Source organism: Somniosus microcephalus, chromosome 2, assembly GCF_052327205.1.
Source record: "Somniosus microcephalus isolate GS21.2 chromosome 2, FLI_Smic_1.0, whole genome shotgun sequence".
Lineage (NCBI taxonomy): Eukaryota > Metazoa > Chordata > Chondrichthyes > Squaliformes > Somniosidae > Somniosus > Somniosus microcephalus.
The window spans coordinates 270,693,953-270,718,332 of NC_140988.1; the positions used below are offsets into that span (position 1 = coordinate 270,693,953).

Below are 24,380 nucleotides of genomic sequence, written 5' to 3' on the forward strand. Positions count from 1 at the left end.
CTGCATGTGCACCTCACATTATGGGCAAAGGGACCTGAAAGCCCTAATGGCCAGCCCTCATCCAGCAGCTATGGGACTGGCATGAAAATCAATTGCACATTCAGCACTTTACACACTGTCCAAGCTATTCGACCATGGGAGGCATTGCAGACAAGATCAGGGCTACACACTGTCCAAGCTATTCGACCATGGGAGGCATTGCAGACAAGATCAGGGCTACACACTGTACTGAGGCCGTCCTTTCTCTTGCAGGCCAAGGTTGCGCACAACCAGCGCAACCGAACTGACACCGGCGGAAGCTGTCCTGACCTCAAAGAGCTCTCCGACCTCGACCAGCGTGTGGAGCGCATTATGGGAGGCCGGCTGATTGGCCCCGTCGCCAGTGGAGATGCCGACCCTGTTCTGGGCACCAATGGTAAGGGCATCACCTTTTGGACCTCTCTCGTTCCACTTGCGCATCAGATCAGCATCCTTTGCCACTGTCCGACCAATGCGGTGAATGGCACCACTCATGCCTCCCTCGCTGCCGCCCTGTCCTCACTCTAAAGCTACTCTTGTGCCTTCCTGCTTTCAGATGGTGAATCGCCAGGTGAGGAGGCGGGCCCTCAAGCTGCCACTGTCAGCCCTTTGGAAGACGAGGAGGAGGAAGAGGAAGCCGGCCCATCAGTGCCACCCTCAGCCGCGCCAGCCCATGGCGATGTAGGGGACACGTCTTCCCCGGAGGGGAGCCGGGGGGAAGGGTCGGAGGAGAGTGAAGCTCCGGGGCCCAGCGGTCTGCAGCAACGCGGGAGGGGTGGGGAAGCTCGGCGGACTTCTCCCCAGAGGGTGAGTGCGGCCTCCAGTCCTGCGACGGTCAGCGCAGAGGAGGTGCGCCTCCTAGAGGAAATGGCCGTCCAGGCTGAGCGCAGGCACACTGAGCTCATGGCTGCAGTGGCAAGGATGCCTGACTCCAGAGAGTCACTGGCAAGGAGTGTGCAGGAATTCGGGGCAGCACAGGCCAGGAGTCTGCAACAATTCAGTGCAGCACAGGCCAGGAGTCTGCAGGACTTCACGGCAGCACAGTCGGCTTCTAGCCAAGTGCTCAGTCGTGCTGTCCATTCACTGGCTGGTGTCATGCGGACACAGACCAGGGCCACACGGGCACTAACTGCTGCCACCCTCGCTGGATCAGCCAGGCATCGCAAGGGCACTCGCCGCGCAGCAGCAGCCCAGCAGTCTGTCCTTCAGCTGTTTGCTGCGCATGCTGCAGTGCTGGCCCGTGCGAGTGCCAGTGTCTCAGGCGACCAGCGAGCACCTGCGATCTGCCAGGTTGCCACCATTCCTGCAGCCGACACTGCCACTCCGCCATTGCAGCTGCCACGAGCTGCTGGACAGACTGCTGCCGCCCAGCCAGAGTTGGAGCAGTCAGCAGCCGGCCACTCCAAGGCCAGAGCTGGTGCAGGCCGACCCCCAAGGGCATCTGCCGTCTCGCCATCTGCCCCTCAGCAGCCTTCCCCCAGCCTTGCTGCAGCCACTGGGCTCGCATTGAGGAGCAGCAGGGCGGGCAGGGGCCAGGCAAGGATGCGCAAGGCATCGCCCTCGCAGGGCAAAAAGTAGAGGTATGCACAAATGCCTGGTGCTTGTTGTAAGGCCGACACTGGTGCAGTTGTTTTTGTGTAAGGCCGAGACTGGTGTCTTTATTTCTTTATGTAAGGCCGAGACTGGTGTCTTTATTTCTTTATGTAAGGCCGAGACTGGTGTCTTTATTTCTTTATGTAAGGCCGAGACTGGTGTCTTTATTTCTTTTTGTAAGGCCGAGACTGGTAGTTTTGTGTTTTTGGAGGGGGCTTCTCCACATGAGCATGTAATGTGGGAAGGGCAGAGGTTTTCAATAAATTATTGTTGTTAAATTGCAGTGTGCATGGTTTTTTGGTTAAGTCCTGGTTGCCCTGCTCGGCTGAGGGCTTGTGGAGCGGCTACATTCATCTGCTGACATTGGCACAAGCCAGTCCCTGAGAGGGGGCCTAGAACCGACGTTCAATAAGCCGGCGACGGGCGGCCCTTGCACTTTGTGCCTCCCTCCTGTGCTGGTCCTCCTCCTCCTCCTCAGGTGGTCCTCCAATCTGTGGTGGCAGTGGCTGAGTCCTGCGGATAGCCAGGTTGTGCAGCATGCAGCAAACGACCACGAAATGGGAGACTCGCTCCGGCAAATACTGTAGGGCTCCACCAGAACGATCCAGACAGCGGAACCATTGCTTCAGCACACCGATTGTTTGTTCGATGATGTTCCTGGTCGCTTGATGGCTCTCGTTGTATCTCTCTTCAGCAGGGGTGCTGGGCACACGGAGCGGGGTCATCAGCCAGGTACACAAAGGATAGCCTTTGTCCCCGATAAGCCATCCGCGTGGGTGAGGCTGGGCCTGGAACATGTCTGCCACAGAAGTCTGTCGCAGGATGAAGGCATCGTGGCTATTGCCTGGAAAGCGGGCATTGACAGCTAGGATGAGCTGCCTGTGGTCACACGCCAGCTGTACGTTCAGCGAATGGTAGCCCTTCCGGTTGCAGTAATCCTCAGCATTCTCCAGAGGTGCCCGCAAAGCCACATGCGTGCAGTCAATGGCGCCCTGCACCATGGGGAAGCCCGCGAATGCTGCAAAGCCCATTGCACGCTGTTTCTGCTTGTCAAGGGCCATGGAGAAGGAGATGAACTGACGTCTCCTTTGGAAAAGGGCATTGGTCACCTGGCGGATGCAGCAATGCACGGCGAACTGGGAGATGTTGGCAATGTCCCCAGTAGCGGCTTGGAAGGAGCCGGTGGCATAGAAGTTGAGAGCCACCGTCACCTTCACTGCCACCGACAGAGATGTCCTGCTCCTCAGCTGTGGCTGCAGATCACCGCCAAGCAGCTGGCAGATCTCTGTGATGACTTCCCTTCTGAATCGCAGCCTCCGAACACACTGCTCCTCAGACATGTTGAGATAGGAGAACTGCTGGCGGTATACCCTGGGTGGGTAAGGCCTCCTTTGCTGACGCCTGTTGCCCCCTCTCCGTCTAGCCAGGGCTGCCACTCTCTCACGGCGTCTGTGAGCCCTTTGGATGTAATTGAGAAAGCCTGTGTTGACACCCATTGCAGCCCCCATAATATGCTGGCAAACAATGAGATGTCAATGAAGGCAAAGACTAGTGGAAATCTGTGGCCTGAAGCCAGAAGTACCTGTCCGAGTGTTGGGCCAAAGCAGAAAGCTATCTACCTTGGTCTCTCTCCAAAGATCCGTTTCGCAAGAGGGAGTGCTGCGAAATGGCAGCCTTTTATATTGCAGGAGGAGTGCCCTTTAATTTGCGCCCCCCGCGCCCCGCATCGGCTGAGCACCGTTCCACTTAACAGTCGCTAGGGGCGCCAGGCGCACAATGGGGCGTTGCCACTGAAGTTCCGGTTGGGGGCGCACAAAGGGCGTTGCACGAGGAAATGACGTCATGATCTGCGCGCGCAGCTGAGCGCGCGCAAAGACTTTGCGCCGGCGCTAAATCTCTAGTGAAGTTGGGGCGAGGCGCAGTTCTCGCTGCGCCCGGGCGCTACCCGCCTAGCGCCCGACATCTACTCCTCCCAAGGCGCTAGCGGCTGGCGCAACCAACTGAATTTCTAGGCCATGATCTTCAATTCAAGTCTACTCGAGTGTTATGGAAGCTCTTCTCCGGTCCAAACACCTTGAGTGCATTGCTTTATAAATGCCCCTCCCTCCCAAACCTATGAAGAAAGCATCGGTTTGTAAGATGCGAGGCAGGGGGAAGGTGCTGGTTACATTCTGCACCTTGAGGGAACATTTTTTCCAGGGGAGAGGCATGGGTTATTTGTACCAAGCATGATATCATCAAACAGCTGGGAATTCACTCATACAGGATTGGAGCCGATTCCAAGAGCTTGAATTTGGCCATCCCACAATGACAGTAGCAGTCAAACTCAAAATATTTAAGATCTAGTCTAAGATTCCTAACAGAGGCTGAGTTCCTGAACCATTCATTACACCAGCCTGTCAACCGTGGCTATGTTGGTAGCACTCTTCCTTCTGAATCAGAAGGTTGTGGGTTCAAGCCCCACTCCAGAGACCTGAGCACATAATCTAGAATCATAGAATAGTACAGCACAGCAGGAGGCCAGTTGGCTGATCGAGTCTGCGCAGAGGCTGAAACTTCAGTGCAGTACTGAGACTTGAAACCGAGGCTCCGTCTGCCGTCTCAGGTGGGCGTAAAAGATCCCAGGTCACTATTCAAAGAAAAGCAGGGAAGTTTTCCCAGGGGTGTTGTCCTGGCCAACATTTTTCTCTCAACCAACACCACCACCACAACAGATTATCTCGTCTTTTATCTTATGGCTTTTTGTGGGACGTTGCTGTGTGCAAACTGGCTGCCATGTTTCCCATATTCCAACAGTCACACACTTCAAAAAGTACTTTATTTGCTGTGAAGTGCTTTGGAACATCCTGAGGTGATGAAAGATGCAAGTTCTTTCTTCTTTCTTCCTAGTCAGGAATGAGACAGAAAATTGCATTGCAACCAGCAAGATGGACAGTACACATCTGAAAGCAATTCAATTATGCACACATGGTATGACTGACTTACTTTTAAAAAAAGTTTAAATTTTGAAAATGCAGTAAGAAAATCCATGTATAAGTTTACACAATGTATGAAGCTAGACAAACAACCATAACATCCTTTAATCTTCCAATCTATCCTCAAATGAGAAAAACAGTATCCAGTATTTTGCTTTAGGCAACACCCCTGACTTTGTTGCCATTCTTCTTACCATCACTCTCCTCAGATCATGCAATTTGCCAAAAATATGGAAGGGAACTCTGCAATTGCCAATGTCTCTCTGATTCAGTTACAAGAGAAGCAAGTCAGATAACTCCTTAATATTTTCTATTCTTCCCTGTGATAAGTACTTTGGCCTCTCTTTGGCAGTCCCTCACATTGATGCAGCTGACATTGCGAGGTCACTGGAGCGAAGCATCAAACCCTGCCTTCCACCACCACTGTCATTCCGCTGCCATATCAATTACTTCTTAAGTGTGGTATTCGATAACAAATCTGTTTTGTCTGATGGCAGCTAAGGCCATTGAAACCATTAAAACAGAAGTGTATCTGATTGATCAATCTTTGGCTTGTTGAATTACAAACATAAGAAATAGGAGCAGGAGTAGGCCATTTGGCCCTTGGAGCCTGTTCCACCATTCAATAAGATCATGGCTGATCTTCTACCTCATCTCCACTTTCCTGCACTATCCCCATATCCCTTGATTCCCTTAATATTCAAAAATCTATCAATCTCTGTCTTGAACATACTCAACGACTGAGCCTCCATAGCCCTCTCAGGTAGAGAATTCCAAAGATTAACCACCCTCACAGAAGATATTTCTCCTCATCTCAATTCTAAATGGCCGACCCCTTATTCAGAGACTGTGACCCCTGTTTCTAGACTCCCCAGCCAGGGGAAACATCCTCCCTGCATCTACCCCGTCAAGTCCTGTAAGAATTTTGTATGTTTCAATGAGATCACCTCTCATTCTTCTAAACTCTAGAGAATATAGGCCTAGTCTACTCAATCTCTCCTCATAGGACAATCCCCCCATCCCAGGAACCAATCTGGAGAACTTTCATTGCATTCCCTCTCTGGCAAGTATATCCTTCCTTAGGTAAGGAGACCAAAACTGTACACAATACTCCAGGTGTGGTCTCACCAGGGCCCTATATAATTGCAGTAAGACATCTTTACTCTTCTACTCAAATCCTCTTGTAATAAGGGCCAACATACCATTTGCTTTCCTAATTGCTTGCTGTACCTGCATGTTAACTTTCAGTGATTCGTGTACACGGACACCCAGGTCCCTCTGAACACCAACATTTCCCAATCTCTCACCATTTAAAAAAATACTCTGCTTTTCTATTTTTCCTACCAAAGTGGGTAACTTCACATTTCTCTACATTACAGGAAACTCTTTTTTATCCGGCACAGACAGGACCGGCATGGTGCCGGTTTATCAAAAAGTCCGGATTACAGAGTTATAGTTAAAAGGTACGAGAGCTCCGTACACAGCAACAAAAATAAGGCTTCCCTTTTGCTTAGCAACAGCTGCAAGAAGCCCGACCACAGACCAAGCGTCCCTGTTGCTTAGCAACAAGTGCAAAAACCCCCGATTACACAGCCAAGAATCAAGAAACGGCCACTAATATGAAGAAAAACTTAACTGAATCTACTCCTGAATTTTGCTGGTTAACCGAGATTTCCGGTTGTTTGGGTGCCGGTAAATCAAGAGTTTCCTGTATATTTAATTTGCCATGTTCTTGCCCACTCACTTAGCCTGTCTATATCCCCTTGAAGCCTCCTTGAATCCTCCTCACAACTTACATTCCCACTCAGCTTTGTATCATCAACAAACTTGGATATATTGCATTTGGTCCCCTCATCCAAATAATTGATGTAGATTGTGAATAGCTGAGGCCCAAGCACTGATCTTTGCAGTAGTTTCAGCCTGTCAACCCGAAAATGACCCATTTATTCCTACCCTCTGTTTTCTGTCTGTTAACCAATCCTCAATTCATGCTAGTATATTACCACCAATCCCATGAGCCCCAATTTTGTTTAATAACCTCCTATGTGGCACCTTAACGAATGCCTTCTGAAAATTCAAATACATCACAACCACTGGTTCCCTCTTATCTATTCTGCTAGTCAAACACGATTTCCCTTTAATAAATCCTATTATTATTTTCCAAGTGCCCGGTTACCATGTCCTTAACAATAGATTCTAGCATTTTCCCTACTACTGTCAGGCTAACTGGTCTGTAGTTCCCCGTTTTCTCTCTCCCTCCTTTCTTAAATAGTGGGGTTACATTTGCTACCTTCCAATCTGCTGGAACCGTTTTAGAATCTATGGAATTTTGGAAAATGACAACCAATACATCCACTATCTCTATAGCCACCTCTTTCAAAACCCTAGGATGTAGGCCCATCAGGTCCAGAGGATTTATCGGGTTTCAGTCACATTAATTTCTCCAGTACTATTGTTTTACTAATAATTTCTTTCAGCTCCTCATTTTCACTAGACACTTGGTTCTCCACTATTTCCAGGAAGTTTTTTGCGTCTTCTTTCGTGAAGACAGACACAAAGGGCAGGATTTTCATTGGGCTGTGGAGGCGCGATTGGAGGCGTGTGGGGACTTAAAATCCCGATATCGGGGGCCACGAACCCATCCCGCCCCCCAACCCGCCTCCATGCCAGTTTCAAAGGAGGCGGATACCCGACCCGCACTGGGACCCGCCTCCCCGAGGCGGGAAGGGGATTAGTGCCAATTAACTGCCTGTTAACAGGTAGCTAACAGGCTGTTTTTAGCCTAATCCCTATTTTCATTCTTGAAGTGTGGGATTCCAGACAGCTCCAAACCATGCCAAGTTAGCGAGGCGGACCGTCGGGCTGAAGGGCTCGAGATGCCCGGTGTTCAGGTGAGTGATGGGTGCATGAGTGCAGAGGTAAGAGTGTTTAAAGAAGTTTTACTTACATGTACTTACCTTTACAGCCTTCCTTCCTTTAGGTCTCGGGAGTCCCTCATCTCACCGCGATCTGTCAAAAATTGCAGCATTCAGCTTTCTGTTTCGAGATCTCTCTAAATCATCCTGAGAGGAAGGAATTAACTTGGAGTACAGATTGTCAGTGTTTGACAGCTTCTAACAGCTGTAAAACGCTGATATTTCATCTGCCAAAAGGTCTTGACAGATGAAATATCAGTCTGTGATGTCACCTGTTGCCAGGTGGCCCTTAATTGGCCTGCTGAATCCGCTGGGTGGGCTCAACAAGGTCAATCAAGTCAAAATCGCGTGGGTTGGCTACAACTCGATGGAGGCAGGACTACAACCCTGAAAGTTGTAGTCCCGCCTCCTACCCGCCTCCTCAATGAAAATCCAGCCCAAAGTATTTATTTAATGTCTCTGCCATTTCCTTATTCCCCATTATAATTTCTCCTGTTTTAGCCTGTAAGGGACCCACATTTACTTTTGCTGATCTTTTCCCTTTTGCATACCTATAGAAGTTTTTACAGTCTGTTTTTATGTCTCTTGCTAGTTTACCCTCATATTCTATTTTCCCTCTCTATCAATTTCTTGGCCCTCCTTCGCTGAATTCTAAAATCCTCCTAATCCTCAGGTTTACTATTCTTTTTGGCAACATTATAAGCCTCTTCCTTTGATCTAATACTATCTTTAACTTCTCTTGTTAGCCCTGGTTGGACCACTTTTACTGTGGGGTTATTGTGCCTTAAAGGAATGTATATTTGTTGTAAATTATGTATTAATTATGTATTTAAATGCTAGCCATTGCTTGTCTATTATCACACCTTTTAATGTAGTTTCCCAATCTACCTTAGCCAACTCGCTTGCCCCTCATACCTACGTAGTTTGCTTTGTTTAGATTTAAAACCCTAGTTTCGGATTTAACTAAATCATTTTCAAACTCAATATAAAATTCTATCATATTATGGTCACTCTTTCCAAAAGACCCCTTTACTACAAGGTTATTAATTAACCCTTTCTCATTGCACAATACTAGATCTAAAATAGTTTGTTTCCTAGTTGGTTCCTCAACATACTGATCTAGAAAACTATCTTGCATACATTCCATGAATTTGTCCTCCACACTATTACTGCAAATTTGGTTTGCCCAGTCTATATGTCGATTAAAGCCCCCATGATTACTGTATTACCCTTGTTACACGTGTCTCTAATTTCCTGATTTATACACTGCCCTACATTACTACTACTATTTGGGTGCCTATAAACAACTCCCACCAATTTTTTCTGCCCCTTGCTGTTTCTTAACTCCACCCAAACGGATTCCACTTCTTGATTTTCGGAGCCAAGATCTTTTCTCGCTACTGTCTTTATCCCATCCTTTATCAGGGTTACCCCTCCTCCTTTTCCATTTTGCCTATCTCTTCTAAAAGTTAAGTATCCTAGAATATTTAGTTCCCAACGTTGGCCACTTTGCAACCACGTCTCCGTTATGGCTATTAGATCAAACCTGTTAATTTCTATCTGCGCTATTAATTCATCTATTTTGTTGCAAATGCTTCGCGCATTCAGATATAGTGCCTTTAGCTTTGACTTATTTCTATTTTTCCCTTATGTCACCTTAGTCACTGATGCTTTATTACCTTTGTTACTCTCTCTGTTCCTTCCTGACCCACTCTGCTTATTTTTACCCAAAGCTCTACTCTGCTCTAGAGCCTTGACATTTCTCTTGCTGCTTTTAAATATACTTTTTCCTGAATCCTCCCACCCCCCCTTCATTAGTTTAAGGCCCTGTCTACTGCCCTAGTTATTCGGTTCACCAGGACACTGGTCCCAACCCGGTTTAAGTGGAGCCCGTCCCAATGGAACAGTTCCCTCTTTCCCCAGTACTGGTGCCAGTGCCCCATGAACTGAAACCCCTTCCTCCCACACCACTCTTTGAGCCACGCATTTAAATTTCGAATCGGTTTGTCCCTATGCCAATTTGCACGTAGCTCAGGTAACAATCCAGAGATTATTACCTTTGAGGTGCTGCTTTTTAATTTGGATACTAGCTCCTCAAACTCTCTCAGCAGAATCTCATTCCTAGTTCTACCTATGTCGTTGGTTCCTACATGGACAACGACAACTGGATCCTCCCCCTCCCACTCCAAGTTCTTCTCCAGCTGCGAGGAGATGTTTTTAACCCTGGCAACACAACCTTCGGAACTCTTGGTCGCGGCTGCAGAGAACAGTATCTATCCCCCTGACTATACTGTCCCCGAACACAACTACATTCCCTTGCACTCCCCGCACTTGAATGGCCTCCTGCACCATGGTGCCATGGTCAGCTTGCTCATCCATCCTGCAGGCTTTTCCCTCATCCACACAGGCAGCAAGAACCTCATACCTGTTGGACAAGGGCAAAGGCTGAGGCTCCTCCAGCACTGCACCTGGGGTTCCGTTACCTGCCTGAGTTGCAGTCACACCCTCCTGGGTCTGAAGTTCCTCAAGATGCAGGCACTTACTGCAAACGTAGTTGTCTGGGATCACAATGCTCTCCACAAACTCCCACATGCTACAGTTGCAGCACACCACCTGCACTGCCATCCCTATCTGACCTTGTTTTATTTAATTAAATTTGTAATTAGGTAACTTAATTTACAGTGTAGTTTCTTGACTACTTACTTGATCTAGATTAAGTTAAGGGTACTGAAATTATATATCTACCTGTAAACAAAGCACTACAAGTAGTGTCGGCAAAAAGCAGCAATTCCTTCCCCTTCTTCTCCAGATTCCCACTCTTTCCAAATTCCCAAATAAAACACTCCGTTCAAGTCATATGTGGTCATAAAGCAGAATTGAAGAACTATACTCCAGAATTTATGCCAATTCATCATGTTCCTTAAATGAACTGAACGTATTATTTGGATTCCAATGAGTATATATTTTTCAAAGAATTAAACCAGAAGATGCTACAAAAGGACAACTTTTGTGCAAATACAATAGATTGAATAATTTCAAACAATAATATAATTTTCTATCAGTAATTTCATTTGTTTAACAGTGACCCACATACATGTTTTTTTTTTTTTTTAAAAAGCGAAGAAAACTTGGTCCACCACTTAACAAATGGACAGCACACAAATTCTTAAATTCAGGCTGTTTTTTGGGTCAGAACTTTGAAAAGGAAACAGAAATTATGTACCGTACAAAGATTTACATAAAACTTTCCTAATTCAACAGTTTATTGTCCTATTTTGAGACTCAAAGTTTAGGCCAGCATTTTGTTAATCAATGCAACAGCTGAAAGAGTCGTTAGAAGTATCTTTTCTTTGATAGTCTTCCAATCTGAAATGGGGGCATGGTGCCAAACTTCTGTGTTCATTTTATGCTTCATTAAAAGAGTTTCACATCTGGTACAAAATGGCCTAATATGTCCTTTGCTTCTGTTTATTTCAAACTACTCTCCTCTTAAACTAGTGTAAAAGGATTATCAGCATAAAACAGGTAAAGAAAAGCATTTTGTAACTCAACATAGTTGAAAAATCTTGCACTATGCAATTCTTTTGCACCACATGGAATTAAAAATATTCAGTCTACTTTTTCCTTTCATTATCAACCTGTCTATATAATATTCATCTTGTACTTTTTTTAATGTTATCCACCAAAGAGAAAATATGCTTCAAATATTTTACATAAAACAAACTTTATCACTCTTGTTGAATAGAGCAGAATTCAAATCACATAAGGCTTTGTAGAATTAGCTTCATTCTGAACGTGCTGATTTTTAACCAGGACATCCACAGTGAAAATGTTCAAATCCACACTACCGAGAACATTATTAATATTGGGGGAATTGCTTTCTTTTAAGGTGGCAGTTCAGAATTAAACCTTAATTTAAAGGATGCTTTGGGGTCACGAAACCATAATCACCTGACAATTATATAACTTCTCTCACAAAGACAAGGAGCTGGTGCTACATATCCAAAAGCAACTGTTTAAGAGGACAAATTAAAATTCTGCACCCCATTTACAACAATATTGGAACCCCTATCAACTGATACATGCCAGACGGGCAGGTTGGGAGCGTTATACATATTTGCTAAAGCTGCCCCGTGATTCAACTTTGAAATGAACTGTTGATACTCCCTGTATCTTTGCCGGGACAAATCCCTCAAGGCTTCAGCCTCTTATCTGGAATATCGCGATCAGCTCATACATGCGGAACGTTCTTGGCCCCACACACCTCACTGATTTCCAGGGACAGAAGGGCTTTTACGTCAGGCAGTTGTATCTTTACGCACTTAGCAACTGCTTCTCTTACTATTTCTAGATATTTCCTTTAAATTTAAATAAACTAAATATTTTCAACTATTGAGTGGGATTAATGACATTTAAAACAGACAGACTTACAATATACATCAATATTCAGATACGTTGCTGAGTGCAAGTTAACAAATATAGTGAAAACAAATCTGTATGGTGAGGTATATTGCACTGCATACTCATAACTCAGATGTAAACTAGAATACTGGCTTATTCAAACAGTCACACTAACTGAATCAACAATCAGCTCAACATTGCCCAAGTTTCACATCATTACTAGAAATACAGTCTCCTAGTTTACATTCAAGCTGCCAACCACTTGTCCTTGTTGGAAAAAATATACTACACAATCTAGTTAGAAAAGTACATTTATGTCAGACTTTTCTAAATTTTCCAGAAATGTATTTATACTATTCTCTAAAGTTTGACAATCAACAGATTTATTTTAGTTTGTTAAGCTGATCCTATATGTCAAACAGACAGTATTCATTTTGTGTCTGACATGCAACAAAATTACAAAGCTTTTCTGAACTGTCAACCTATAAAATATGTTACCACAATTTAGAAATACATCAAGACCCCCAATGGCTGAGTTGGAAAGTATATTCAATAGTGTGGAACCGAGCAAACAGGCTTGGAAGGATCCAAGTTAGATCCATGGTCTTTGCTGAGCTTGCAGATCTTAACCAGTGCAGCAGCAGGAGCCTCAGTGTCTCTGACATAAGCAAGGCAAAAATCAGCCAAGAACCCTGCTCCTGACCCCTGTAAAGTGCTTGTGTATGGAGAGGATTGGACGAAACTGTTACCTTATCCCCTCTCCCACAGTTACATATCCTGCTGAAACTACTATGGTGGGCAAAGTACCACAGCCCAGCTGATTCCTTCAAGAGCAGGGGAAACAATGGCAATAAAAGTGGAAAAACATTTCTCAAACAAACTCAAAGAAACATAGATTTGAAGACAAGTTTTAGTCTCTGTATATGGAGAATGAAAATTGAGTCAAATTTTCATCCATATGACGATTACATCAGGAGAATTACTTTACTATGCATTTTTTCCTTAAAGGAGAAGGGCCAGTGAGTGTATTTACCTTCTCCTGAAATACGAAACAGCTAAGTAAAGCTGTAGCCTGCTCAGCTGCCAGATCATTGAAGATCCCATTAAACATCATTTCTGTCAGAAGAAGTTCATCCGCACTACAAGAGAAACAAAGGATTTGGTTAATACCAATCACAGAAAATGCAAATGGCCACTTGTATAGTTCATGCATTACTGCACACCTCAATTGCATTGCATATAACAAATTGAATTTAATAGCACTCCTCTTGTCTAAAAATTGGAGAACAAGTTGATAAAGCTGTTATAAAAGCATACAAGATCCAAGGATTTATAAATAGGGGTACAGAATGCAAAAACAGAGGTAATGCTGAAACAGTACAAATCATTGGTAGGGCTGTAGTTAGAATATTGTAACAAGTACTATAACTTGAATAAGCATGAGCTGGTCAAAGAAAGTCAGTATAACAACAACAACTTGTATTTATATAGCGCCTTTAATGTAGTAAAACGTCCTAAGGTGCTGCACAGGAGTATAAAAAGACAACATTTTTGACACCTAGCCACATAAAGGAGAAATTAGGGCAGGTGACCAAAAGCTTGGTCAAAGAGGTAGGTTTTAAGGAGTGTCTTAAAGGAGGAAAGAGGTGTAGAGAGGCACGGAGGTTTAGGCAGGGAATTCCAGAGCTTAGGGCCTAGGCAACAGAAGGCACGGCCACCAATAGTTGAGCGATTATAATCAGGGATGCTCAAGAGGGCAGAATTAGAGGAGCGCAGATATCTCAGGGAGGGTGGGGGGGTTGTGGGGCTGAAGGAGATTACAAAGATAGGGAGGGGCGAGGCCATGGAGAGATTTGAAAACAAGGATGAGAATTTTGAAATCGAGGCGCTGCTTAACCCGGAGCCAATATAAGTCAGCAAGCACAGGGGTGATGGGCGAACGTGACTTGGTGCGAGTTAGGACACGGGCAGCCGAGTTTTGGATGACCTCAACTTTACATAGGGTCGAATGCGGGAGGCCAGCCAGGAGTGTGTTGGAATAGTCAAGTCTAGAGGTAACAAAGATATGGATGAGGGTTTCAGCAGTGGATGAGCTGAGGCAAGGGCAGAGGTGGGCGATGTTACAGAGGTGGAAATAAGCGGTATTAGTTATGCTGCGTGTAGTGTCCGTGTGTTGATAAAGACACTGAAGACAGGAATTGGTTCATAGGTATTTACTAAGCAAAGTCTGGGGGGGGGGGGGGGGTTCTAACGGATATACACAATATACAGGCTTATAGAGCCCGAGTGGCAATTACCGGCATTACAGCACACCTGGGGCTCTTAAAGGCACATACACTACAATTCCTCCCCTTTTAGCTAACCAGTACATCATATTTTAAGTAATTATTAATTATATGTTATAAGCAAAATAATATACATTGCTGTAGTTAATTAATTATAAGTCAGTCTCTCAGGAGGCTTCCTGACTCGGTCCGGATAACGCCTCGGGGGTGTAGTAGTTTCTGGTGGTGTAGTAGGTTCTTCTGGCAAGGCTGATTTGGCTTGAATGCCAGTGTCGGGTTCATCGGGTTCCAGTATCACCGGATCGGAGGTAGATATGTGTATCTCTACTTCATCGTTAGATGTATAGAGTTGTGGTGTAGGTTGTCCCTTTTCGGATGACTTTATGATTTGGTCAGCATGGCGCCTTATTATGCTTTCTCCGATGTCCACGGTATACATCAGTGGTCCTGGTCGTGTGCAGATAGTTCCAGGCTGCCATTTCTCGGTATGGTAGTCCCGGGCCAAAACTTGTTGACCTATCTGGAAGGTTCTAGTTGGCCTTTCATTCATGCCTTGAAACTGCCGGTTCTCCACGTCCCTTCTGATGTTGGGCTTGACCAAATCCAGCCGGCATCTTAGGTTTCTATTGAAGAACATCATGGCGGGAGTTTGGTTGGCAACCATATGTGTTGCATTCCTGTATGCGAATAAGAAGTTATCCACCTTGTGCTGAAGTTTTATGTCTTCATTACCCATGGCCTTTATGGCCTTCTTGAAGGTCTGGATAAACCTTTCAGCCAATCCATTGGTGGCGGGATGGTATGGGGCGGACGTGTAGTGCTTAACCCCATTGTTTTTTTAAGAACTTTCTGAATTCTTCGGACACAAATTGCGGTCCATTATCAGAACAGATCTGTTCAGGCAGCCCATTCCTGGCAAATATGGTCCTTAATACTGTGATGGTTTTTTCCGTGGTGGTGGAGGACATCTTTATTACCTCCGGCCACTTGGAGTGTGCATCAACTGCGATTAAGAACATTGAGTCCATAAATGGACCAGCAAAGTCGATGTGTACCCTTTGCCAGGGAGATGAGGGCCACTCCCATGGATGTAGAGGGGCTTGTGGTGGAGCGTTTTGGACCTTCTGGCATCCTAGGCAGCTCTTGGTCATTTCTTCGATGTCTCCATCGATACCTGGCCACCATACAAGCGCTCTGGCTAGGTTCTTCATTTTCACTCCACCCAGATGCCCCTCGTGAAGCTCCTTTAGCACTTTATCCTGGAGTTTGGGTGGAATCACCACTCTGGATCCACAAATCAAGGTTCCTCGGCACACTGACAGCTGTTCTCTTCTTTGCGAGAATGCTGGCAACAGTGGTTCGCCATGTGCTGGCCATCCCTTCACTCTTAAATTGTAGACCCGTGAAAGAGTCGGGTCATTTCTCGTTTCCCTTTCAATGGCAGAATTTGTTACTGGTAGACATTCCACTACGGTAGAGTGGAACATCTCCATTGGATCTACTGTAGGTGCCTCTTCTACCGTTGGCAACGGTAGGCGCGATAAACCGTCAGCATTCCCATGCTGTTTTGACCCTTTGTATTCTATGTTGTATTGGTGTGCCCCTAGAAAAAGGGACCACCTCTGTAGCCTTTGCGCTGTCATAATGGGAACACCCTTTTTAGGGTTGAATATGGAGATGAGGGGTTGATGGTCAGTCAACAAGGTAAATTTTTGTCCGTGTAGGTAATGGTTGAATTTCTTTACTCCCCATACCAGGCTGAGTGCTTCCCTGTCGATTTTGGCATAGTTACGCTCAGCTGAGTTCAATGAGCGTGACGCAAAAGCTATCGGCCGTTCCGAGCCATCAGGGAATTTATGCGATAATACTGCTCCTATGCCGTAAGGGGATGCATCGCACGCCAGTCTGATTGGCAGTGATGGGTTGTAATGAGCCAAAACTTCTTTGGATGTGATTAAGTCTTTGCAGTTATGGAAGGCACGTTTGCAGTCTTCGTTCCATTTCCAAATTACTCCTGTTTGTAGCAGTTCATTAAGAGGGTGTAGAAGAGTTGATAAGTTCGGTAAAAATTTATGATAGTAATTTATTAATCCCAGGAACGACCTTAATTGTGAAACATTTTCAGGTGCTGGGGCTTTTATGACCGCTTCAATTTTTTCAGGTGACTTATGCAACCCTTCCTTATTTATTATGTGGCCACAATATGATATCTGATTTCGGAAAAATTCGCACTTGGGGCGATTTGCTCGTAGGCCCCGTTCTCTCAGCCTAGTGAGCACCTGCTCCAAATTGGCAAGGTGCTCGTTGTCGTTTTCTCCTGTTACAAGGATGTCGTCTAGGTAGCATTGAGTCCCCGGAATCCCTTGGAGGACTTGCTCCATAGCTCTTTGCCAGATAGCTGGAGCGGATGCTACTCCGAAAACCAGTCGATTGTACTGGTACAGACCTTTGTGTGTATTTATCGTGAGATATTTTTTAGAAGCCTCTTCAACCTCCATCTGTAGATATGCCTGTGCCAAGTCAATTTTGGTGAAACGTTTCCCTCCGGATAGTGAGGCGAAAATATCTTCTATCCTCGGAAGAGGATACTGTACCGTGTGAAGGACCGGGTTTACAGTCACCTTGAAGTCTCCACAGATGCGAATTTTTCTCTGTTCTTCAGATTTATCATTCAATGCTTTCTTCATGACTGGGACGATGGGTGTTGCCCACTCGCTCCAATCTATTTTAGATAATACGCCTGCCTTTTCCAAATTCTGCAGCTCTGCCTCGACTGCTGGACGAATTGCGTATGGCACCGGTCTTGCCTTAAAAAACTTGGGAATTGCTGCATCTTCCACTTTTATTGAGGCGGCGATGCCTTTCAAGGTTCCTAGTTTCTCTTGAAACACTTCCTTGGCGTTGGCCAAGATGTCTTTTAATCGTTCAGGTATGACGTCATCATCATTTTTTTCCTTACTGGTCACCGTCAGTGCCTGAATGGAGTGCCAGTCTAAACGTATTTTTCTGATCCATTCACGTCCCAACAGCGGTGGACCACCATCTTGTAGAACGTATAAATACAACTTCGGTATTTCCTTGCCGTTGTATACAACAGGCACCCTTATTTTTCCTTTGGGGTATACTTTCTGCCCCGTATATGTTTTCAAGATAATGGATGTGTCTTTTAAAGGTATATGCGGAAATAGCCGCTCGTAATCCCGTCGATTTATGACGGTCAGAGCTGATCCTGTATCTAGCTCCATTTTAACTGGGGACCCTGCTATTGTGAGGGTAACCCAAATGGTCTGGTAATCTTCTTTGGCAATTACATTATGTAATTTGAGAGAGCTTAGTCTCTTGTTCCCGGAGTCGCTATCGCTCTTCTGGTCTTCGGAGCTACTGTCCGTCATCATTTGTACCTTTCTGTGCTTTTCCTTATTGATTCTTTTCCCGTTGGTGGATTTTTTGTTTCCAGATCGGCACACACGTGGAATGTGTCCCATCTTTCCACATTGCCTGCATGCTTTGTCCTTGAACCAGCAGTCCCTCTGGTCATGGGTGGATCTGCCGCAGCGATAACATCTCTCGAAACCCCGTGTCATTTCATGGGTGCCGAAGTCCTGTGGCCTTTGCTGTATCTCTGCAGCTCCTATTGCACTGAAAGCCTTGTCCAGTGTTAAATCTTTCTCAGAAAATAGCCTTTTTGGTGTTTCTACACTTAGGGGATCGCAGACGAATTTGTCTCGCAGAGAATCTGCCAGTCCTGCCTCGAATTGGCAGTGTAGGGTATCAACAATCTCCTTAAAATTCTTGTCCATCGGTTCGGCTGGAATGATTAAGTTTCGTAACAGCTTGTATGTCTTTGCGCCCATTAGATCCAGAAGTAGTGAAGCTTTTTTTTCATCTTCTATTCCATTTGCGGTGCAATATACCTCCACTCTTTCCACATATGTGGTCCAATCCTCTATCTCGTTATCAAAAGCATCAATATTGCCAGAATTAGGCATCTTAGAAAAGATATGGCGCTTCCCGCGCTTTTTCTTTTCTGTAGAAAAGATATGGTGCTTCCCGCGCTTTCCCGCCGCTGCTGCCGATGACAACGCTGTTTCCCGCGGTTTCCGTTCTTTTTTATTTATTTATTTACAGTTGGAGACTCGTTCCCGCCGGACTCTCGCTGTCGGTCTGAACGCCGACCTGCTTGCAGCCGCGCCGGCCGTCTCACGAGTGCTCCCTCCCAGTCCGTTATTGCTTGCCTCCGATTTTGCTGCCTGTCTCAGCTGTAGAGCCAGCCGCTGGAGCCCCAGCCTGACGCCCAGGAAGGATTAGCGCAGTACCTGCCACCAGCTTGGCCAGCTGCTGAAACCACAGCTTCTCTCACTTCCTCGAGTCTTCTGGACGCCCGAGGAATCGATGTCCTTGAGGTGCTGCCGAATTGCAGGTAAGTCCGTTTCCACTTCGTCGCCACTGTAGTGTCCGTGTGTTGATAAAGACACTGAAGACAGGAGTTGGTTCATAGGTATTTACTAAGCAAAGTCTGGGGGGGGGGGGGGGGGTTCTAACGGATATACACAATATACAGGCTTATATAGCCCGAGTGGCAATTACCGGCATTACAGCACACCTGGGGCTCTTAAAGGCACATACACTACAATTCTTATATGTGGTCGGTAGCTCATTTCAGGGTCAAATATGACACCAAGGTTGCGAACAGTGTGGCTCATAAGAAACAGGAGCAGGAGTATGTCATACGGCCTCTCGAGCCTGCTCTGCCATTCAATAAGATCATGGCTGATCTACCTCAATTCCACTTTCCTGCTCTATCCTCATATCGCTTGATCCAGTTAGTGTCCAAAAAACTATCAATGTCAGTCTTGAATATACTCATCGACTTGCGCATCCTCTGGGGTACAGAATTCCAAAGATTCACAACCGTGAGTGAAGAAATTTCTCCTCATGAGTCCTAAATGGATGACCCCTTATCCTGAGACGATAACCCCTAGTTCTAGATTCTCCAACCAGGAGAAACGTCCACTTTGTAGCTACCCCGCCAAGTCCTCTAAGAATTTAATAGCCCAGATATTCGGGTCGGAGGTTTCCCACGGGTGTAAGCCTCCGACCTGCACTTACCTTGCGCGCCGGCCGTTGTGCTGTGGGCCCGCGTGGTATTCCGATCCTGGGCCTCCTCCAACTGCCGGCGCGCAGTGCTTGCATATCCCAGGGGCGCAGTTAGTTTGAAGCGTCCCCTGGGATCACGTGGGCCATGGAGAACCAATGGTAGCAGGGAATGCTTCATTCATAAATTTGACAGGAAGAGCTGTCAAACCTATAAATACTATAAGCCCCAAAACATAACTAAAACGTCAAATACATTTTTTTTTAAATCACATTTTTAAAATAACTATAAATTACATGAAATAACTATTTTAAACAATTAATTTAAAATTTTGAAAAAATTAATTACATTTTCTAACAGGGCTAAAAATAAACTTACCCTTCTTTAAAGTATTTAAAAATAATAAACCTGTGGAAAAAATGTTTTAATTTTAATTAATTAATTCACCACTTACCTTGTTAAAAGCAGGCCTTGCGCCTGCTTTTTAAAAGTGTAACTGCGGGAGACTTATCCTCCCGGAGAAACCTGCAAAAAAAACTTAAGTTCGATGCGCACGCGCTGCCTCTCCGGCGCACGCGTTCCACCTGTTAACCCCTTCTTTCAAGGGAACGTAAGTTCCGGTATCCCGCGCATGCGCAGTGCACGCACGAAACCGGCACTTTCGTTGGGCCTACGCGTGAGTACCCAGCGCGTACTCATGCATGGGGACCCGAATTTCTGGGCCAATACGTTTCAATGAGATCACCTCTCATTCTTCTAACTACAAAGAATATAGGGCCATTCTACTCAATCTCTCCTCATAGGACAACCCTCTCATCCCAGGATTCACTCTAGTGAACCTTTGTTGCACCCCCTCTAAGGCAAGTATATCCTTCCTTAAGTAAGGAGACCAAAACTGTAGACAGTACTCCAGGTATGGGCTCAACAAAGCCCTAAATAATTGCAGCAAAATGTCCTTACTCTTATACTCCAACCCCTTTGCAATAAAGGCTAACGTACCATTTGCTAACCTGCATGTTAGCTTTCTGTGATTCGTGTATAAGGACCTTCAAATCCCTCTGAATACCCTCTGATTTACTAGTCTCTCACTTTTAAAAAAATATCCTGCTTTTCTATTCTTCCTACCAAAGTGAATAATTTCACATTTCCCCACATTATACTCCATCTGCCACCTTCTTGCCCACTCACTTAACCTGTCTATATCCCCTTTGCAGCCTCTTTGCGTCCTCCTCACAGGTTACTTTCCCAGCTAGCTTGTATCGTCAGCAAACATGGATACATTACACTCGGTCCCCTCATCTAAATCATTGATACAGATTATAAATAGCTGAGGCCCAAACACTGATCCTTGCTGCACCGCACTAGTCACAACCTGCCAACCCTAAAATGACCTGTTTATTCCAACACTCTTGTTTTCTGTGCTTTAATCAATCTTTAATCAATGCTAATATATTACACCCAATCGCATGAGCCCTTATCTGCACCTTATCAAATGCCTTTTGAAAATCCAAATATACTACATCCACTGGTTCCCCTGTATCCACCCTGCTAGTCACACCCTCAAAAAGCTCAAATAGATTTGTCAAACACTATTTTCCTTTCATAAAACTGTGTTTACTTTGCCTAATCATATTATAATTTTCGAAGTGCCCTGTTACCACGGCCCTAATGATAGATTCTAGCATTTTCCAGATAAACTGGCCTATACAGTTCCCTGTTTTCTCTCTCCCTCCTTTCTTGAACAGCGGGGCTACCTTCCAATCCAGGAAGACCGTTCTCGAATCAAAACCAATGCATCCACCATCTTTGCAGCCACCTCTTTTAAAACCCTAGGATGTAGGCCATCAGGTCCAAGGGATTTGTTGGCTTTTAGTCCTTTTAACTTCTCCAGTACTTTCTCTTTACTAATATTAATTACTTCAAGTTTCTCGCTCTCGTTAGACCCTTGGTTCCCCTCTATTTCCGATATGCTTTTTGTCTTCTACTGTGAAGTCAGATACAGAATATTTATTTAACGTCTCTGCCATTTCCTTATTCCCCATTATAATTTCTCCTGAAATAACAACAGAAAACGCTGGAAAAACTCAGCAGGCCAGGCAGCATCCGTGGAGAGAGAAACAGAGTTAACGTTTCAGGTCGAAGACCTTTCGTCAGAACTGGAAAAAAGCAGGAAATGGAAAGCAAGTTTAGGGGCTGGGAAAAGGGGGAGGGGATAAAGAACAAAAGGGAAGGCCAGTGATAGGATAGAAAGCAGGAGAGATTAAGAGACATTGAGAGACATTAAGAGATATTCAATGCAAGAGGAGGTGGTAATTGGACAGGTTAAGGAACAAAGGATGGCTTTCGATGAAGTGTGAATTGCGCTGGCAGAATGAAGGACAGCTGCCATGTGGGAGGGAAGAAAAAAAGGCCAACAAAAAGTGTGGATAAAAAAAAAATATATATATATATATATGTGATAGGGGCCGAGGTTATGATCTGAAATTGTTGAACTCTATGTTGAGTCCAGAGGGCTGTAGAGTGCCTAATCAAAAGATGAGGTGCTGTTCCTCCAGCTTACGCTGAGCTTCCATGGAACAATACAAGAGGCCGAGGACGGTGAGGTCTGAGTGGGAATGAAGCGGTGAATTAAAGTGACAGGCGACCGGGAGCTCGGGGTCCCCCTTACGGACTGAACGGAGGTGTTCCGCAAAGCGGTCACCCAATCTGTGTTTGGTCTCCCCAATGTAGAGGAGACTGCATCGTGAGCAGCGAATACAGTATACTAAATTGCAAGAAGTACAAGTAAATCGCTGTTTCACCTGGAAGGGGTGTTTGGGGCCCTGGGCAGTGGGAAGGGGGGAGGTATAAGGATATGTGTTGCATCTCCTGCGCTTGCACAGGAAGGTGCCGGGCGAAGGGGAAGGGGTGGTGGGAGTGGTAGAGGAGTGGACTAGGGTGTCTCGGAGGGAGCGGTCTCTACGGAATGCTGAAAGGGGAGGTGAGGGGAAGATGCGTTTGGTGGTAGGATCACGCTGGAGGTGGCGGAAATGGCGGAGGATGATCTGTTGAATGTGGAGGCTGGTGGGGTGAAAGGTGAGGACAAGGGGAACTCTATCGTGGTTTCAGGAGGGACGGGCAGGGGTGAGGGCAGAAGCGCGGGAGATAGAACGGACACGGTCGAGGGCCGTGTCAACCACAGTAGAGGGGAATCCTTGGTTGAGGAAAAAGGAAGACATGTCGGAAGCACTGATATGGAAGGTGGCATCGTCGGAGCAGATGCGGCAGAGACGGAGAAACTGGGAGAATGGAATAGAGTCCTTACAGGAGGCGGGGTGGGAGGAAGTGTAGTCCAGGTAGCTGTGGGAGTCAGTGGGCTTGTAGTGAATGTTTGTCAATAACCTATCCCCAGAGATGGAGACGGAGAAGTCGAGGAAGGGAAGGGAAGAGTCGGAGATGGAACATGTGAAGGTGAGGGAAGGGTGGAAATTGGAAGCAAAGTGAATGAAATTTTCTAGTTCAGGGTTTCTCCTGTCTCTGCCTCCAAGGGACCCACGTTTACATTTGCTAATCTTTTGCTTTTTACATACTTGTAGAAGCTCTTACAATCTATTTTCGTATTTCTAGCTAGTTTACTCTCAATCTATTTTCTCCCTCCATCAATTTTTTGGCCGTCCTTTGCTGCTTTCTAAAACCCTCCAAATTCTCAGACTTACTACTCTTTTTGGCAACATTGTAAGCTTCTTTTAATCCAATACTATTCTTAACTTCTCTAGCTAGCCACGGGTGGGCCATTTTTCCTGTGGAGTTTTTATTCCTCAAGGGAATGTATATTCGTTGAGAATTATGAATTATTTCTTTAAATGTTCGTCATTGCTTACCTACCGTCCTATCTTTTAATCTAATTTCGCAATCTACCTTAGCCAACCTGCCCCTCATACCTACGTAATTAGCTTTGTTTAAATTTGAGACCCTAGTTTCGGACGTAACTACATCACTCTCAAACTCAATATGAAATTATATCATATTATCACTCTTCACCAGAGGATCCTTTACTGTATTATTAATTAACCCTATCTCATTACACAATCCTAGATCTAGAATAGCCTATTCCCTAGTTGGTTCCTCGACATATTGTTCTAGAAAACTGTATCGAAGGCATTCCATGAACCCATTCTCCAAACTACTTTTGTCAATTTGGTTTGCCCAGTCTATATGAAAATTAAAGCTCCCCACGATTATTGCATTACCCTCGTTACATGATCCGATAATTTCCTGATTTATTCTCTGTCCAATACTATAACTACTGTTAGAGGGCCTATAAACTACTCCCACCGGTGTTTTCTGCCCTTTGTTTTTTCTTAGCTCCACCTCTACTGATTCTACATTCTGATTTCCTGGGCTAAGATGAATTTTTGAACGGTAGGGCATGTCAGACTAATCTAGCTGATTTTCTTTTGAGGAGGTCACTGGCATGGTGGATAGGGAAGTGTCTTTAGATGCTGTCTATATGAACCTCCAGAAGGCATTTGATAAGGTTCCACCTTATGACATTAGTCGGTAATTGGTTGGGAGGTAGGAAACAGAGAGTTGGGAGGTAGGGATAAATGGAAATCTCTGATTTGTACGATGTGACAAGTGGTTTTCCCCAGGGATCCGTACTAGGGCCTCGGCAATTCACCATATATATCAATGATGACTTGGATGAAGAAATAGAGAGTTGCATACCAAAGTTTGGATATGATACTAAGATAGAAAGCACAGTACTTGTGTACACAAAGTTGTGTATATGGGAGCAGGAAGTTACAAAGGAACATAGACAGATTAAGTGAGTTGGCAAAACTGCAGCAGATGAAGTTCAATATGGAAAGTGTGAAGTCAAATCGGAATATTTTCTTACTGGCGAGTGACAAGGACTGTGGAGGAGCAAAGGAATTTAGGTGCCCAAATACACAAATCACTAATAGTTAGTGCACAGGTACAAAACGTTTTCAAAGTTAGCCTATATTAAAGGAGTACAGAGATCTCGGAGGGTTGTAGTGCTGGTGGAGGTTACAGAGATAGCGAGGGGCGAGACCATGGAGGGATTTGAAAACAAGTATGAGAATTTAAAATCGAG

At 45.3% G+C, this 24,380-nt stretch overlaps 1 protein-coding gene across 1 annotated transcript in view; it reads right to left on the reverse strand.

Moving 5' to 3' along the window:
* mtrex (Mtr4 exosome RNA helicase) overlaps positions 1-24,380 on the reverse strand; it is a 233,156-nt gene that overhangs the window by 25,360 nt on the left and 183,416 nt on the right. Inside the window, exon 23 of the mRNA XM_085971986.1 lies at positions 12,936-13,041. Within this exon, the coding sequence (XP_085828112.1) occupies positions 12,936-13,041 (106 nt within the window). The remainder of the gene's footprint in view (positions 1-12,935; positions 13,042-24,380) is intronic.